Below are 16,310 nucleotides of genomic sequence, written 5' to 3' on the forward strand. Positions count from 1 at the left end.
CTAAAAGATTAGAGTCCACACGCACGCCGGAATGGAATGGAATGGAATGGAATGGAATGGAATGGAGCGGCTCGCGTTGCAGTCAGCCGCGGCGCCAATAATATGGCTGCGAAAGGGTACTAGTCGTACTTTGATATTGCTCAACAGTCCATTAAATATTGTATCATCCACGTAATTATTATTGACAAATTAATCGTTTCGTTACGCAACGTTGACCGCAGCGAAAGTCGAGCCTTCCGAAAATTCTACGTTGATTGTCGTATTTAAGGAACGTGTTCCGATAACGAGTATCCCATTCGTTTTTTTCTTACGTACTTTACACATGTGTACAGAAATTATAGATTTGTTTGCTCTGAAAGATCGTTTGATACGATTTTAGGAGATTTTTAGGAACGACCGTCGCGAGTGTCGTAATCGTTGAGTACCGTTCGGATCGTGTGCGAATAGAAAAAAAAGTTCCCGGAAGCGTTACAGGATAAGTGCAACACGAGAAATGTATTTTCTCTGCGGTAGTAAATGCGGGATTCGTGCAGCGGATCGAATGCATTTTAAAAAAGCAACGCGGAGTATTTTCTACATTCTCTGCCGCGCTATTGTTTCGCGATACGTGCAGACTCTTTTAGAAAAACGAAACTGGATACACGGTGCATTTCGAAGCATCCCGCATACAAGATCGTTGCTCTGCAACGAAATTGCATGTAAAGTTGAAATGTTCTCCCAGGTTGTTGGCACGTATGTACATTGTTCTAACTCGTGATTTCTTAAAGTTTAACATCGCGTAGAAAAACGTTGCGATTCAAAGTAAATTTGACTTTGATCTAATTAAGAAATGGAGCAGTCGGGCCATTTTTCGTTGGAAATTCGTTGTTGGTCACGCACGGAGAAAATTAATCGCGGCAGGAAATGATTCCGGAGATCGAACTGTTGCAAATCCAAAACATGAGCGGAGAAGCGTTTCATAGCCGTAAAAAACCAAGTGGCGCGCGCTCACGGTTAGCGGCTCGACTCCGTTCTAAAAGGCGGTTTGCAAAAGGGGCCGCACAGCTGTTCTCATATGGCTCCTTCTCTCTTTTTTTCTTATTTTAACGTATAAGGCCCGAAGCCAAGGCGGAGCAGCGCGCACGTTCGCGTAGCTGCCCCAGAAGCGAGATTTTAGTAAGAGACGCGTTCGCTTGGTCGCCATATAGACAAGCCAGGTGCAAACACGCCGCACAGCTGCCAGCTCGTTCGCTCTACGACCAATGAAACGACGAAAAATCGATCCATCCTAGAACAGGATCTAATTTTCGCTAGACAGTGTCCGGACTTGCAATGCGGCAACAGAATCGATACGTTAGATTACCTTTGTAACCCATTTCGAACGTTTATTCCTATTCTTTCTTCGTGCTGAAACACGCACGCACGCATCGTGAGTCGATAACAATTGCAAGCAGACATAATTATTCTTATTACGAATGAAAATGAATGTTAAATACTTTGATGTCAAAGTAAAATACTCTTCCTGAAAAAGAATTGGCTTTGCGACTCAGTTGTTTCTTCTTTTTCTTTTTCTTTTTCTTTTTCTTTTTCTTTTTCTTTTTCTTTTTCTTTTTCTTTTCTTCTTGCCTTGTTCCGGATGGCATGGCGCAGCGACACTATAATGCATATCATCGCTGTAATTATCGATCTTATCGCGGAATTGAAACGAACGTCGAGAGCTTCGCGAAAGGTTATCGTAGTTAGATCGAAAGATAACGTGTTCGAATCAGCTTAAAAAACGCGTGTACTTGTGCAATATCGTATCGAACGTTTAAATACAATGGTACGAAAACCGTTTGATATATTTGATCACGATCGTGTTTGCTCGTAGCCGGTAATTTCACGATTTCGACCTTAACCCGGTTTAGGAACGAGTAATGCGCTTTACCTCCTAAAACGTTGCACGGTAAACACGATAAAAAAAATCCCCCCAGCCGGTAAAAGACACGATTCATCGAGTAGTTTCGTGCCGATAAAAAATATTTTGTTAAGTTGTCAGTGTTTAATTCTTATCTAGAAGATCTCGAGATTCTTGAGAGCACCGACACTCGCGATACAGAGTTACGCAAAGAAATCGGTTCTTTCCGTCTTTAAAGTGCACGCGACGATAATGAAAATGTCACCGTCCTTGGTTTAGAATGATAGCATCCGTTATGCTTGTTCAAAATCTTGCGTCAGGGACACTCGAATGATACAGTCTTACTTCCGGCGAGAGCCATTTATCGTAACGAGGTCGAAAGGATCGCAAACTTTTGCGAGACATTCTGAAAACGTGTATACTTTACTTTCGTTCTTTTTATCTTTTCTGTCGTTCATGTTTCATAACTGCTAACCAGTGACATTCTGTTCCTGAAATATACATGTATATATGTATACATATATGTAGTAGAGCAATTCGAAAATAATTCATTGTTTTGGTGAAATCCGAGCGTATACCCCATGGATTCCCGCTATCGATAGGTTTTCATTCTCGGTATTCAAACCCGTTACGTCGGAACGTAATACATACAAACATTGTGTTGCGTAATTTCAGATAGACAGTTGCTCGCAGCAGACCATGAATTGCATCGCACACTTTTTTTTTCTTCTTTTTTTCTTTTACGAATTTCCAACACATTCTCGGTATTTAAATTTCTGTTATTGAACGTATCCGTATCATTTGTATTTTTCACACTCTGACAAATATTGATAAATATTAATAAATATTAATAGTCGCAAACGTATCGTAAATGAAAAGTAAAGGAAATGTTGAGCTTTTGGGGTTGTTTTCCGTGCAAGGACTCGCGGTAAAATCGCGGCGCTCTGGGCCAATGACTATATTCGGTCGTGTTCGAGGCATAGATTGGGCGTCGTTAGTAGAAATGACCACGGTTCGCGACGACGATTTCATTCCTGGCACACCTTTTGCTTTAGGTAGGTATATGTATGTATACGAGGCAGACGGTACATGGGCGCGTCCAACTATGCGCTCCCGTACTGAATTATTCATCCCCACGGGAGACACCGTCTCTCTTGTTTCTTTCTCCTTCTCCGGCACATCGGATGGAAGAAAAAAAAGTTGTCTTTTTCCTCGACTTTTCTCCTTTTCTCGGTCGCAAAAATCCAACACTTTCGTTGGCGAGATATTCTGGAAACTTTGGAACCGAAATCATCTTTCCGATTATTCTTGTAGACGTTTAGTTTAGTTTAGTTTAGTTTAGTTTAGTTTAGAGAGAGAAAGAGAGAGAGAGAGAGAACGCATTGCAGATGAGTTTCTTGCTGTGTTTTAGAAAAAAAAAAACCAAGGTTACTCGGTGTACCGACTGTACCTAATTGCGAGTAGGTGCACGTTACGTGTCGTATAATAAATATCGTTATCGAATTCAGGTGACTAGCCAGTCAACTTGAAACGAATGCAAGTCTGGACTAGACAAGTTTTCCGTTAATTCGATAAATTTTCTCGGCAAAAAACAAACACTCGAGCAAGTATGCAATGCAGACATTCCGTTGACTAGTGTAATCGCGAGCATCGCTAGTTCCATAAAGATTTCTTGCGAGAAAGGGAAGCAAAGCGGTGCGCAATGTAATTGGATTTCTTCTTCCATGAACTTGGTCGATTTGTGCTTTTTGCCATGCCGAGCTCTGCCACGAAAACCGCTACGGAGGGGCTCTTGATTTTTCAACTACTATACAACTATGATCGCAACCTTTGTAACTCGCGAACCGAGTGCGCTGCGTATTTTGAGATCCGTGTAATTCATCTTGAGCTATTGCCCCCCCCCCTCCCCCCCCTTGCTCGTAAACTTTTAATCGTTTTACCGTTTACATATTCACTTGAAACAACTTTATTTACAATAATACTTTTCGTTCTGCGCCCGTTTAGTATTCAATTAAAGTTACTATTTACTCACTGTTGTTGGCGGCTAATAAAGTTATCATATTCGATGTTTCTTAACGAGGCTAGAACTTGCCATGAAAAGCGAAAAGAAATCGATGATTGGCAATACTAATTACTCTGGAGGATTTATAATTGTCTATCGATGATACAGTACCGTGGTTATAGTGGAATTAATTATCGCGCTTGATCGGCACGTTCTCTCATTCATCGATATAATTACACGGCTATGTGAGAGTCTAACCGTTTTTTCCTCTTTGCGCATTATATTCGGTACTGTTTTAAATTTCGAGGGCGATGAATCGAATCGTCGGCGTCGGCGTCGGTGTCGGTGTCGAGGCGACCATAATTGCTCCGTTTCCTCTCATTAGATTATCGCTTACGTGGCTGGAATACATAGCACTCGACTTTAAGTGTCGCGATATAACCGTAGCGTTAAGTTTTTCGTAGTTGATAACAACGTACGCACGCGCGTTGTTATTTTTTCTTTCGCTTTCGCGTAATACGAATAATCAGCGTTCATTTTTCGTTCATTTTTCCGTTAGAAAAGATTCTTTCACATTATTATTTACTTATTATCACTCGTATCCCTATTTTTTACCAAATCTATTTTGGTACTGTTACGTGTCTCGAAAGGACTATTAGTACTTATTTACAAGAATTGCAGAGTTTTAGGAAACTGAGAATCGCATATCCTCCCTTACAGAAGTATCTGCGCAAAGGTGTGTAAATACGAGATAGGCAAGTAAATACGCGTGCACGTAACGTTTGTGTGAATCGCATAGACGAGCCTGTGATACAGATACGATGAGAACGAGAACGCGAACGAGAACGCGAACGAGAACGCGAACGAGAACGAGAACGAGAACGAGAACGAAAAGAATGAAGATATGAAAGAAGAACGACGAATCTGTATTCGTGCAGTTTGCTTAGGGTCGAGGGATAATGCGGCAAACTCCCCGGTTTGTCAGGGGGTTAAAAAGGCTCTTCTTTCTCTCGATTCTCTGTCTCGCCCTTACGACCTGCATTATTAATACGCGAGTTGCGTTCAGCCTTTTCCTTTACACCCCTCTATCCCACTCCATTTCATCCCCCTATCCTGTGTCTCTCTTGTGCTCTCTTGTTTACTCTCGCCGTTCTTCGGTTAGCTAAACTACGCTCGAAACTCATTCGACTCGTCGACGACGCCGACGATCGCGAACGTTAAAAGAAACAAAAGAGGTCAGTACAAATTGATACGATTCTCTTACTTTTTGCTTACTTTTCTCTTTTTTATCCAAGTTAGTTACTCGGTTATATTACCTACAACTAACGCAACGAGAGTAAAATTCCTTCACGGTGCAGAGTTTCGTGTAGCATCTTCGGGCGACTTGGATCATCGCTGCGAATATTTACCGTTCACAATGGAAACTTGAAATAATGAAATAACTTCCGCTAATGTATCCGCCTTGGTGCTCGACCACTCTGTCATTATAAAAGCTCGAGTAAGCGGCTTTCTATGTCTCATCCTGCTTGGACTATGCATACTCAGTGTTTCAAACATTTCTTTGTATCGATAACATATTTCTGTCTTGTTTTCGCATCGATTTCCCAACTTTCCCGTTGCAGTTCTTTGCCGATCAAGCGAACCAACTGTATTCTTGGTATCGTATACTCGATGCCTTTTACGCCTACGTATTAGAAAGTCTTAAATTACTTATGGATGAATCTACTCTTAACGCCACTCTCTTTTCTGATACGACACAACATACTTGACTATTATTGGATGCGTTACGTTTCCTACTTGGAAGCTTCTAGCTTCCGGTGTGCAATTAAGAAGGATGTAACTAATAAGTCCAAAGCGTTGTTATCTCATTGTTGCAATCTTATGGTGTCCGTAGAAATTTTTCACTTATCGAACCGTCTTTTCTCTAAGGGTTTTTGATTTTTCTATAGTTTTCCATCATTGTTAAATTCGTGTGTGCGCTAATACCATTTTTTCTTATTGTTAGAGGATCAAACAAAACGAGACTAAAACGAGACTAACTCTGACAAAACGAGATAACTCGGGACATGGATCGATGATACATCACTCGATGGAATTTCTCTCCAAGTACATTTCTGTGATCGGACTTTATCAAAGTATTATTCTCCCCCGCATTGGTATTACCGGCAATACATGAGTCAGACACGAAATTGGCCTCCAATCTTGACTACCTATGGTTCGATCGATTCATGGAGTCAATAGTCTCTTCTTCCGTTGCTCTGGCGTATAAGAATCATTGGGGTGTCTAGCTGGTATATCGTATATTACCGGTCTTTGCCTAGGAAACTTTTCTTTCTCTTCTCTTCTCTTCTCTTCTCTTCTCTCTTTACGGTCGTTTGCATTCTCCCCTAAAATTCCAGGAAAGGAGATATGACTAAGATATAGTCAAGGGTGTCTCTCCCTCTTCTATCTTTGCCTCGACGCTAATGACGCGCCGGTTTGTATGTACATACATACATACACATACATATCTGACGCCGTTTTCGTTCGAAATATTTTTCGAGGGAAAAAGACTAACTACCAGAAGGATATTTTTAATGATTGATCTAAAACAAAGTTGCAACATCCATCTTAGAAGAATAGAAAATTCACAAAGGACGGCAAAGTAAAAGTAAATGACCATTTGCTTATATAAAACATGTATTCGCGAACAAATAGTTTTTCTGTTGTATTGAACCGTGCCTTTGGAAATGTGACCTGAAACAGTTGGTAGAAACAGTGATCGCGGTAGACTGTGCGAAAAACAAGCCTGGAGGAAACACAAGACCGGGAAAACTGATAGAGATAAAAATGATGTATAGTTGACGATGCAAAAAATACCGCTTGGATACCTCGATAATGTTGAAGAAAACAGAGGTAAACACTGACATTTATGCGAATATAAATGGGGATTAAAAGTAAAATTTTCTATTTTCGTGACACGTAACGATTGGTCAGAATTCACCGGACCAAGTAATTTACAAGCATCGAGCGTGTCGTCGTACGCAACACATTTATTGACGATAACTGCATTATTTCCTTGTTTACATTCAGAGAGCATAATACGCTGAATGCGTGTCTTATCGAATGTATGCCACCCCGAACATCGATGAGGCGGCGTTTCCGCTTGAATTATAAATAACGACGTACCACCGATAGAAACAACACGTCACTGTCCACCCTATATATGAAATCCATTCCAAAAATCACGTTGTTTCGCAACAGAGAATAGTCTAAAAATATGCCGAGTAAAAGAGATTGTAATAAGAGTTGAAGTTAGTATACTTGTACATTCTATTCTACGTCTATGGTTTTATCTCGATAAATAATTTCATCGATTCGTTAATTCATAATTTTTGTATATTTTCCCTCTGTGTGTTTCAACTAAATCTCGTTCTGAAAACGTGGTGTATTTCTTTCTGTATCGGAGAAAGAAACATGGAAATGTATTGGCACCGATAGGCATAATGGCAGGCCTAGCAAATTGAGAGAAATATATGGGGGACGTCGCAAGCACCGTGAAGAAAGAAGGTCGTAGCGGGCAGAAAAATTGAGACCGCACCGAGAGGACGATAGAAAACGAGGGAACAAGACTTGGCCAAGAGGCATGGCATATAGCATAAACGTGGTGTTTGTGCGTCGTGACTCATTGAGTGCCAACCGTAGAAAAGCCTCGATTGCATCGACGCGACGCGACGAGAGAAGGAACACAAGAACGGTACAACTTTAGGAGAAGAAACGGGGTAAACTCGTCGAGTGTGGATATGCCAGAGCAGGAAACGGCAAGATTGAATGGAAATATACAAACATTTGCGTTTAGATGAAAATTACCCTATACACGAAAAATATAGTATACAACGCGAGACAACGTTCTTTTCTGCGCGAACGATACAAGTCCGTCGCGTAACAAAAGTGGCGAGTAATGCAAATAACCCATATCGGTACATTATACACTAACAACGTGCGCTGGAAACGTTGCTCGCATTAAAAGTGCTGGTTCGTAACAGCTAGATAGCGAAGCAGCGGTATACATACAATAGTTGAGCCTCGACAACCCATTAACTCGGCGTTTTTCAAACGCGAACAAACATTTTTAACATGAAAAAATGAAAATTATTTAAAAAATTTATTGCAATTATGCATCCATCACGAGATGTTAACAAACTTCAGAGTTTTAGTACGAAGCGACGGGCCCCGCCGTGCATTTTCATCGTTGCCCGTACTATACTTGCAGGAAAGCGACGCCGACGTATTTCCCGTGGTTTTACCTGCTCCATTCCTTACAGAATACGTACACGTACATATGCGTGAAGCAGAATGGCTGGTCGCTTGGAGAAACACGTCCTCCTCAGAATTTAATCTTTAAAGATTTTCAAGCCTTGGCTAGCTTGGCCTACATACCCAATCCTTAGCCATTCGGAACATCTTGAGCATTTTTCGTTCACATTGGATAATTGAAAGTAATAGGATTACGTGTACCAAGTATAAGTGTACATTGGGAAACCAAGTATCAACGTACTTGTGTGTATGTGCGTTGTACCTAGCGCGGTGACTCTCGTATAACGTGGTCGATATCGATACGTTGCCTGAGATATTGTACTAAATCGCGTTTTAGGAACTTGGCGAGTTAAAGAAGCACTTGTCAGCGTTTGGTTTATGATTTATATTGTATTTTTACGTGTATACTCGAAAGAATGATAAACGATAATCTGTATCTCGGTACACCATTTTTTCAAGTGACGAAACTCGGGGTCGATGGCTTTAAACGATAGAGAATAGCAGTTTTCTCGTAATCTCTCAAGTAAATCCGAACAATGATTATTTTTAAACAAACGCTTTTTTACAATCGTAGATGTTCCGATTGAGATTGTATTAAATCAGAAAGCTGGAAAGAGTCTCCCACCAGAAGAGCCATTAACGTGGAAAATATGCGCGCTCGAGTTTACGAAGAAAGCAATTAACGCTCGCACGTGGAATCGCATCTAACGCCTGTGCACGGTTAACGTTTTACTTGGCGGTAAGTCGGTTAATTACGTGTTCATTATCGGAACAAGGGAAGGAACAGGAACAAGATTTATCGCGTTAAAAATCCGCTCGACGGACACGCTACACCAGGGATTCTCAACAAGGACCTACGGCTCTCTCGAATCGAATTGAATCGAACCGAACATTTATTTGTAGTAAAGTATGCGTTTCGCAGCTGATTCTATGTAAACGATTAATTCCGCGTATGTTAACGTATCGTCACATGTACGGTTAAGTGTCAGCAAACATTATTTATTAGCGCCTAACGTACAATGACGTGTACGTATCGACGAATGCAAATCCACGTAAAGCTGCGAACGTTTAAAAAGAAAAGCGTAAAAAAGATAATGTTAAGATAAATACAGAGAAATAAGTGGGAAGCGTTGGTGATTTCATTGGGACAACGACAGGAAGAGGTAAGACCCGGTAGAGTTAAAAGTAATGCGGATGTGGCCGCTCGGATTACGTTTCACAGTCTTCGTCAACGTCTGGCTTAAACTTCCTGCAGTTTCCCGATGCTCTCTCGTGCCATTCGCTGTCCAAGGAATTTCATTTTTTCCCCTCTGCCTTTCGTCCACTAATTTAAGTGCTTCTAAATTCGTATTCGTCCAGTGGGGGGAAAAAATGTACGAACCGATCTTGTCGAAATAGACGGAAAAAGAGAGGATCTTTTGGTTCCGTTGTTTGTGTTCTCGGACGACGGTCCTCGGTTCTTGGTGTTCTCGACTTGCTTCCTTTTTCTCCGCTGCCAAATATAAACTCGAGTCGAAGCATCGGGGAAGAAGCAATGCTAGCAGCCGGAGAAAAAGATGGTGGAAAAAAAGGTCTTCTGGTTTTATTATGTTTAGATCCAGGGCTAGAGGTCTCACGATTTTTACGAGGAATTTCGTTTCTTCGTATAATGAGCGTACTTTGGAATCTACGTACCACGAGAAATTCAAAGTTAGTCAATTGGCAATAATAAATGGTAATAATCGCAGAGTACATGAATGTTAATGGTTAAGGGCAAGCAGCACAACTGGAAGCTGAAATAACTGATTGGTCGTTCGATATCACAGAAGCAACGATATACACGAGCAGCCGTTTGCGTTATGCTCGTAAGTATTACTGTACATGTACAGACCTACCACCTGCCGTAACACCACATGTTCCTATTATTATCAGCGGTCGCCGCCCTTTTAATGGTCAATGTGCAGCAGCGTGCGTCATTTCCATTGCATAGCGGTTAATTCGAAGGGTCCAGGTAGACAAAAGTATCGAAAAGATATTACCACCAGATACAACGAAAATTCGTTTAACGTTTAAAGCAAACATTACAAAGCAACTATAACCGCGATGAAATTTGGTTTTATTATTTTAGCTCGGGTTGTATAACACGTTTAAAAATATATGTACGCGGTAAGCATAAGTACGAGTATACCAAGTAACTGCATGCGATCTGAAATAAAAGATAATATCGACCGAAGTATACCTACCGAATACTACCGAGTTAATTTTTCAAGAATAATCGCACGATGAGAGACGATTAACGAAGGCATATCTTAACGGAGGTATGGTCTTCGATAATCGATATTCCACGTGACACGTGATAACGTCCAACCAGTGATATTTTGGCAGCACATGTTACCTGCAGGATCGTGTGCGTTCCATGCACTTTCCGTTGTTCGTGCTCCATTCCATATTCCATATTCCATATTCCGTATTCCATATTGCCTGATCAATATGTTCCACTTTGTATATTCTTTAGCTGTCGAGTAGAAATATTTATCTTAGATCTAAATAATAATATAATTCTTAGGAGAAAGGAATATTTGATATACATAGTAGAGTATACATAGGCAAACTATAGTTACGCAAATAGTAGCTGGTTGAGTTAAACAATTCGACAATCATACTTGAACGTGTTGGTCGATAAGCAAACTATCGATATTTCTACCAGTTGTCTGTCGCATAGCTAACTACGTGCGATAACACGTTACGAATATCGTGCACCTTGAATACGTATATGTACGTACTATATGTATAGATAAGTTCGGAAAATGTTGAAAAGTTTGAAACGTTGGATAGCGTTGAATAGAGATCCAAAGCACGTAGCAAACTAGCCTGATATCGTCGCGATTACAGACCCCGAGGGAGGACAGGGCAGCCTCGAGTCCTGGTAATCAGAATAATCACACACCCTCGCCTTCTCCGTCGCCGGTCGGAGATGCACCGGTTGGCAGGGCTCTTATGGAGGCTGCGCTTCAGCAAGCCACTTCCGGATCTCAGCCACCTTTGGTGGTGATACCACCTGGATATTGGATCGATGGTACCGATCATCGGCATCCCCTGGACTCGACTGGTAGGGCGTTACTTCCGGCACAGCCTGCCTGGCAACCCAGAATAGACCAAGACGACACCGCCAAATGTTACAGGCGATTCTTCGTTGGCAGGGTATGTAAATTATACATTAATTGTTTTATTATATTGTATATCGTTCATAAAATACTAACCAACCACACACGGACATTCCGGCCATTTCCGATTTCTTGACGATTCCTACTTTACGATCAGCCTATTGTTACGGTTCGCAGGCGGTAAGCGCGCATACACGCGTAGAATCACGAGCGTAGATAGAAAAGGATGATGAGTCGAGGCGGATAGGAAAGGAGGGGTAAAGGGGCGCAGGAAAAGGAAAAGAGCACTTCGGGCGTGGGAGTGGGAACGTTCTCATAGTCTACACCGATGCCTATATTGTATATACCAATAAGAAGAAACTCTCTCTCCTCTTCTCTCCTTGACTCCCTTCTCCTCTTCGACATCCCTGATTTTCATTCTTAGACGCTTTTAAGATGCCTCCGCTTTTCTTCCGCTTGCCCTCTTCCTTGGTTCCTCGTCAGACCCTTCTTTACCTGCATTATTTATGCATTGTACATATACATAGATAATAAGTTTGGATCGGGCTCGGTCAGATTCTGTTTTAAACTTGTTGAAACAGTCGTGGAGAAGTCATCGCGAATTTATCGCGTCTTTATTCGCAGTTGTGCTAATTAATAATTTTATCAAATTCCACGGGTACAAATATACTCTTTCGCAAAATCATTCGATTTGCTATTTTCTGATTAAAGGTAACGCGTAAATTACGTCAACTCGAGTCGAGTCGCATCCGAGCTGTGAAAGATGAAGCTCTATAACGAGAATAGCTAGATTAGTCTTCTCCTGTAATTAGTGTACGAAACGGTGCATCATGGTAATTGGTATTTCGTGTCTACTCTTGTTCCGCTTTTACCGTATATACTTTACAAGAAATTCAAAGCATGGACATTTCTCTTTTCCATCCCTTCGTAACTGTTCGTCCACCTGTCGTCCTTTTTTTCAAAGCACACCTGTCGCTATGCGTTATCTGCAATTAGCGTATAGTTCGAAATTGCGTTGTTATGGCATCGCAGATGTCGGTTATAAAAGTTGTCGAAAAAAGTAATAATTTGAATGAATTTGTTACTTAAAAATAATTAGAATAACGTAACGTGTATATTATATGATAGTATATCATAACATCCGTAATAATTATAACGAACTTGTTTCATATGAAATTCCATGATGTTACAGGTAGAGTGACATGTTAGCTTAAATAGACTGGCCGTGTGGTGTAATATAATTAAATGTAACGCGTTGCTCTAGCACGTCTACGATAATGACACACCTCGGCGTGTTATGCCGTAACGCATACCGTGTAATGTAACGTAACGTAACGTAACGTAAAACACATGGTGCACTGTATCACTTGGTGCGTTTAATAACCATACTACTTATCTTTCTACGTGATCTGCATAATGCACAGTTGCAGTCTTAATGTTAAAAATAGAATTGTATGTAGTATATAGGTTTAGTTTGAAGCGATTGTTAGTTGATTTGGTTGAAAGTCAGAAAATTGATACGGAAGAGAAAATGATTTGAATAGGAGAATCCAGCGAGTGTAAGTGTCGCGAGCTGGGCGTCGGCGTCGCGTCGCGTTATGTCACAATTTCCATGCTCTCGGTACGCACCAACAACGTCAAAGTCAGCCGATAGTTGGGTTGATTGTTGTTCGTTGTTGCGAGGACTTGGAAGTTGTCGGGGTCGTAGTGGCACCGTTGACAAATGGCTTTTCCTTTTCGTTTTGCAGGAGCACGTGAACCTGGTGGGAAGGGACGGAGAGAACGGGCCGGTCCTCGTCTCGGTGAAGGCCGAGACAGTCGCTGGACAGGAGCACTGGAGAGTCTTGTTGCGATTGCGAGCTGGCTCGACCCACGAATTGGTACCAGCCACGAACCTCGGTCCGAATCCGTCGCCGGCGAAAATGGTCAAGGTGAAGTTTCCCTTGTTTCTTTTACGCTTTACGCCCTTTACGGCTTTACGGAATACGTTCGAGTATTCTTTTGTTTAACGCTTTCACCGTGCCCAATTACCTCCTCGGAGGTTAACGGTGCTTCCAACAGTGTAACGTTGCAATGTACACATTCGAACGATATCAGTCGTACGTACATTCAAAGTAATTACAATACATAATACTGTAAATAAGAGTTTATTCAGCTCTATGTATATTTGTTTGCGATGTTAAGAAAGAATGATTACAATTAGAAAATATATACCACGTATAATTGACGGAACGAGATAAGGTATCGATTATGTAAAAATCTCTAATCTCGAGCAGCCCCTCTCCCAGATTTCGAAAACATACGATAAATATTTCTTGAAGAGTCAAGTTGACGAAAAGAATTGTCGAAATAATTGTAGAAGCTTAATACCGTTGACGATTGCGCGGAAAAATACCACGTGAAATTGTTTGTTAAAGAGAAACAGATGTCGACTTTAATCGCATACAGTGTCATAGTCGTCTATATTTCAGAAAGAATTCCGCATGTAGCATTTTTTCTGATTTCAACTCTATTAGTATATCTAACCGATACACGGTGTGTAATGTATTATGTGTATACGCTAGATAAAGAGTGGGAAACTTTTAATTCGTTTCATATATTTTGTCTAGGGTCAAAATGAAAATGAAATATTTACTTGAATGAAGGTTAATGTCTGTTTAACGTGGATTCTTTGTACAGGCAATCAACGAGACGTTGAACGTGAGCACGCTGATGCCCGTGGTCTGTTCTGGTGCTGGTACACTGATAGCACGGTACGACGAACACGCGTTGGTGTCGAGGTTTAAATTCGGCGTTCTTCATCAACGTGCCGGGCAAATCACCGAGGAGCAACTTTTTGGAAACAGGCAAATTACGCCAGCTTTCCAAGAATTTCTCGACTTGCTAGGCCAAAGGATCGATTTGAAGGATCACAAAGGGTATATAACATTTCGTTTGTAGTCTATCGCTGTGTCGCTTAAAATACTGTATCGCTTAAAATAGAATAGCGCAAAGTATCTCCGCGAAATACGAGTATATATATATATATGAGTTTTTTAAACGAATATTATAGTTGTTATTGGTACGATATTTAAAATATTAGACTTTGATAATTTGATGCCGACTCGGATAGTTTTGATCCGAGAATTTCACTGCGAGGGTCCACCGAGAGTTTAGGTTGTTTAATGTGTAATATGTATGTAATGTATGTAAACGGACTTGTACGACGCGACGTTAAGGCTCGAATGTTGATTTTCGCAGATATCGCGGAGGTTTGGATACTCGACACGGCCAGACCGGAGATTCTGCGGTATACGAGGTATTTCGAGGGCGAGAAGTGCTCTTCCATGTCGCCTCCCTTCTTCCATACAGTTCAGGGGACTCTCAGCAATTGCAGCGTAAAAGACACATCGGCAATGACATCGTCGCGATAATATTCCAAGAGGAGCCAACTCCTTTCAGCCCAGATATGATCGCCAGCCACTTCTTACATGCATTCATCGTGGTGCAGGTCGTTGACCCCTGCACTTCTAATACCAGGTATATATTTTTAGATTCGTGTACGTACGTACGTACGTACGTACTTGTGTACCGTGTTCTTGACGCGTTAAGATGCCGTGAAATTCGGATATATCGGTTCTCTAATGTACTGTTAATTATCGAAACTGACAATGAGCTCAATTGTACGGTCGTAGATATAGAATGATATTACCGATGTTACCGATCGCGGCACAGTATTTCTAGGCATTTATACATTCGTATTCTAAATACAGGTACAAAGTAAGCATCACGGCTCGAAACGATGTTCCTTGGTTTGGTCCAGCATTGCCAGCACCAGCTGTATTTATGCGAGGAGTCGAATTCAAGGAATTCCTTCTGACGAAATTAGTGAATGCTGAAAACGCAGCGTACAAAGCTGACAAGTTCTCGAAACTCGAGGTAACTATACAACTATTAAGCATCGTTTCTTTATTTCCAACTGAAATTTCTCGAGAATACTCTATATAGAAATGATAAGACAACAAGACACGATCCTCTACATCGATTCTCGATACTAACGAGATCAATTTCAAATGAATAGCTAAGAACGAGATCGGCACTGTTGGAGTCGTTGACGGAAGACTTGCAAGGAAAAACCGCGGAATTTCTTGGCGGAGCTATCGGTTTGGGTGGTGCCGGTTTAGGATTTGGTGGAAATTGCCCGGTAAGTCCGACGGCGAGCGACGCATCGGGATCTGGTAGCGGAGGAAGCGGGTCTAGATTCATCGATACCGTTCGGAAGGCACTGATTTCGCGGGTCAGAAACGCGTCTACAGAGAGCGTACCTCAGCAGTTATCGAAAAAGGGTCAATCGGAGCCTAGTCCACCGAGCAATCGACAATCGACTACTAAGATTAGCGGGAAACGTTCGATAGAACCGTCGAGTCCTTTAGGCTCCCCTGATCTGACCCTTCGAAGAGATTCGGAACACGGGAGCCCTAGTTTAGGGAGCCAGGACAGTAGTTTGTCCAACACGGACAATCAGGATAGCAGTTTAGCCACCCTACAGCAAGACGAGGTCGATCGTAGAGAATCCACCGCGTCGGTTTGTACCAGCAACGATACAACCGTTATGGACAAAACTTCCGCACCTTCCGTCCAAAGGCTGACTCACGAAAACTTGAGGAAACAAGAAAGATCGGAGAAGACGGAGACTACGCAGCGTATTATTTCGGAAAGTGACGACAGTTCGTTGAATAGCGAACTTGAGCTCGACCAGGCCGTCTATCCTGACAGCGACACAGGCCTCGAATCGATGAGTTCTGCGGAAACTCACGACACGGCAAGGTGCGCCACCAAGGATGGCGTTTTAGAAAACGAAAACCTCAAGATGGAAGTTACAAGGCTTAAATGCGACAAGTTAGATCTACTGAGGCAGAATGTGGTATGTACCAAGTACCTTTTTCAATTTTAAATTGGAATTATTATTCATTTATTGATTCGTTCGATCTTTATATATTCAAATATCCCGTAT

The 16,310-nt window shown here is 41.6% G+C and overlaps 1 protein-coding gene across 4 annotated transcripts in view; it reads left to right on the top strand.

The window, feature by feature from the left end:
• Nucleotides 1-16,310, top strand: part of LOC128890263 (rap1 GTPase-activating protein 1) — a 60,112-nt gene that overhangs the window by 42,611 nt on the left and 1,191 nt on the right. For all 4 annotated transcript variants that reach the window (XM_054148590.1, XM_054148591.1, XM_054148592.1 and 1 more), the window contains 6 exons: nt 11,046-11,354; nt 13,066-13,248; nt 13,997-14,235; nt 14,558-14,836; nt 15,070-15,235; nt 15,378-16,220. In XM_054148590.1, the coding sequence (XP_054004565.1) occupies nt 11,046-11,354; nt 13,066-13,248; nt 13,997-14,235; nt 14,558-14,836; nt 15,070-15,235; nt 15,378-16,220 (2,019 nt within the window). The remainder of the gene's footprint in view (nt 1-11,045; nt 11,355-13,065; nt 13,249-13,996; nt 14,236-14,557; nt 14,837-15,069; nt 15,236-15,377; nt 16,221-16,310) is intronic.

This window comes from Hylaeus anthracinus, unplaced genomic scaffold (assembly GCF_026225885.1).
Source record: "Hylaeus anthracinus isolate JK02 unplaced genomic scaffold, UHH_iyHylAnth1.0_haploid 12000, whole genome shotgun sequence".
NCBI classification, from domain to species: domain Eukaryota; kingdom Metazoa; phylum Arthropoda; class Insecta; order Hymenoptera; family Colletidae; genus Hylaeus; species Hylaeus anthracinus.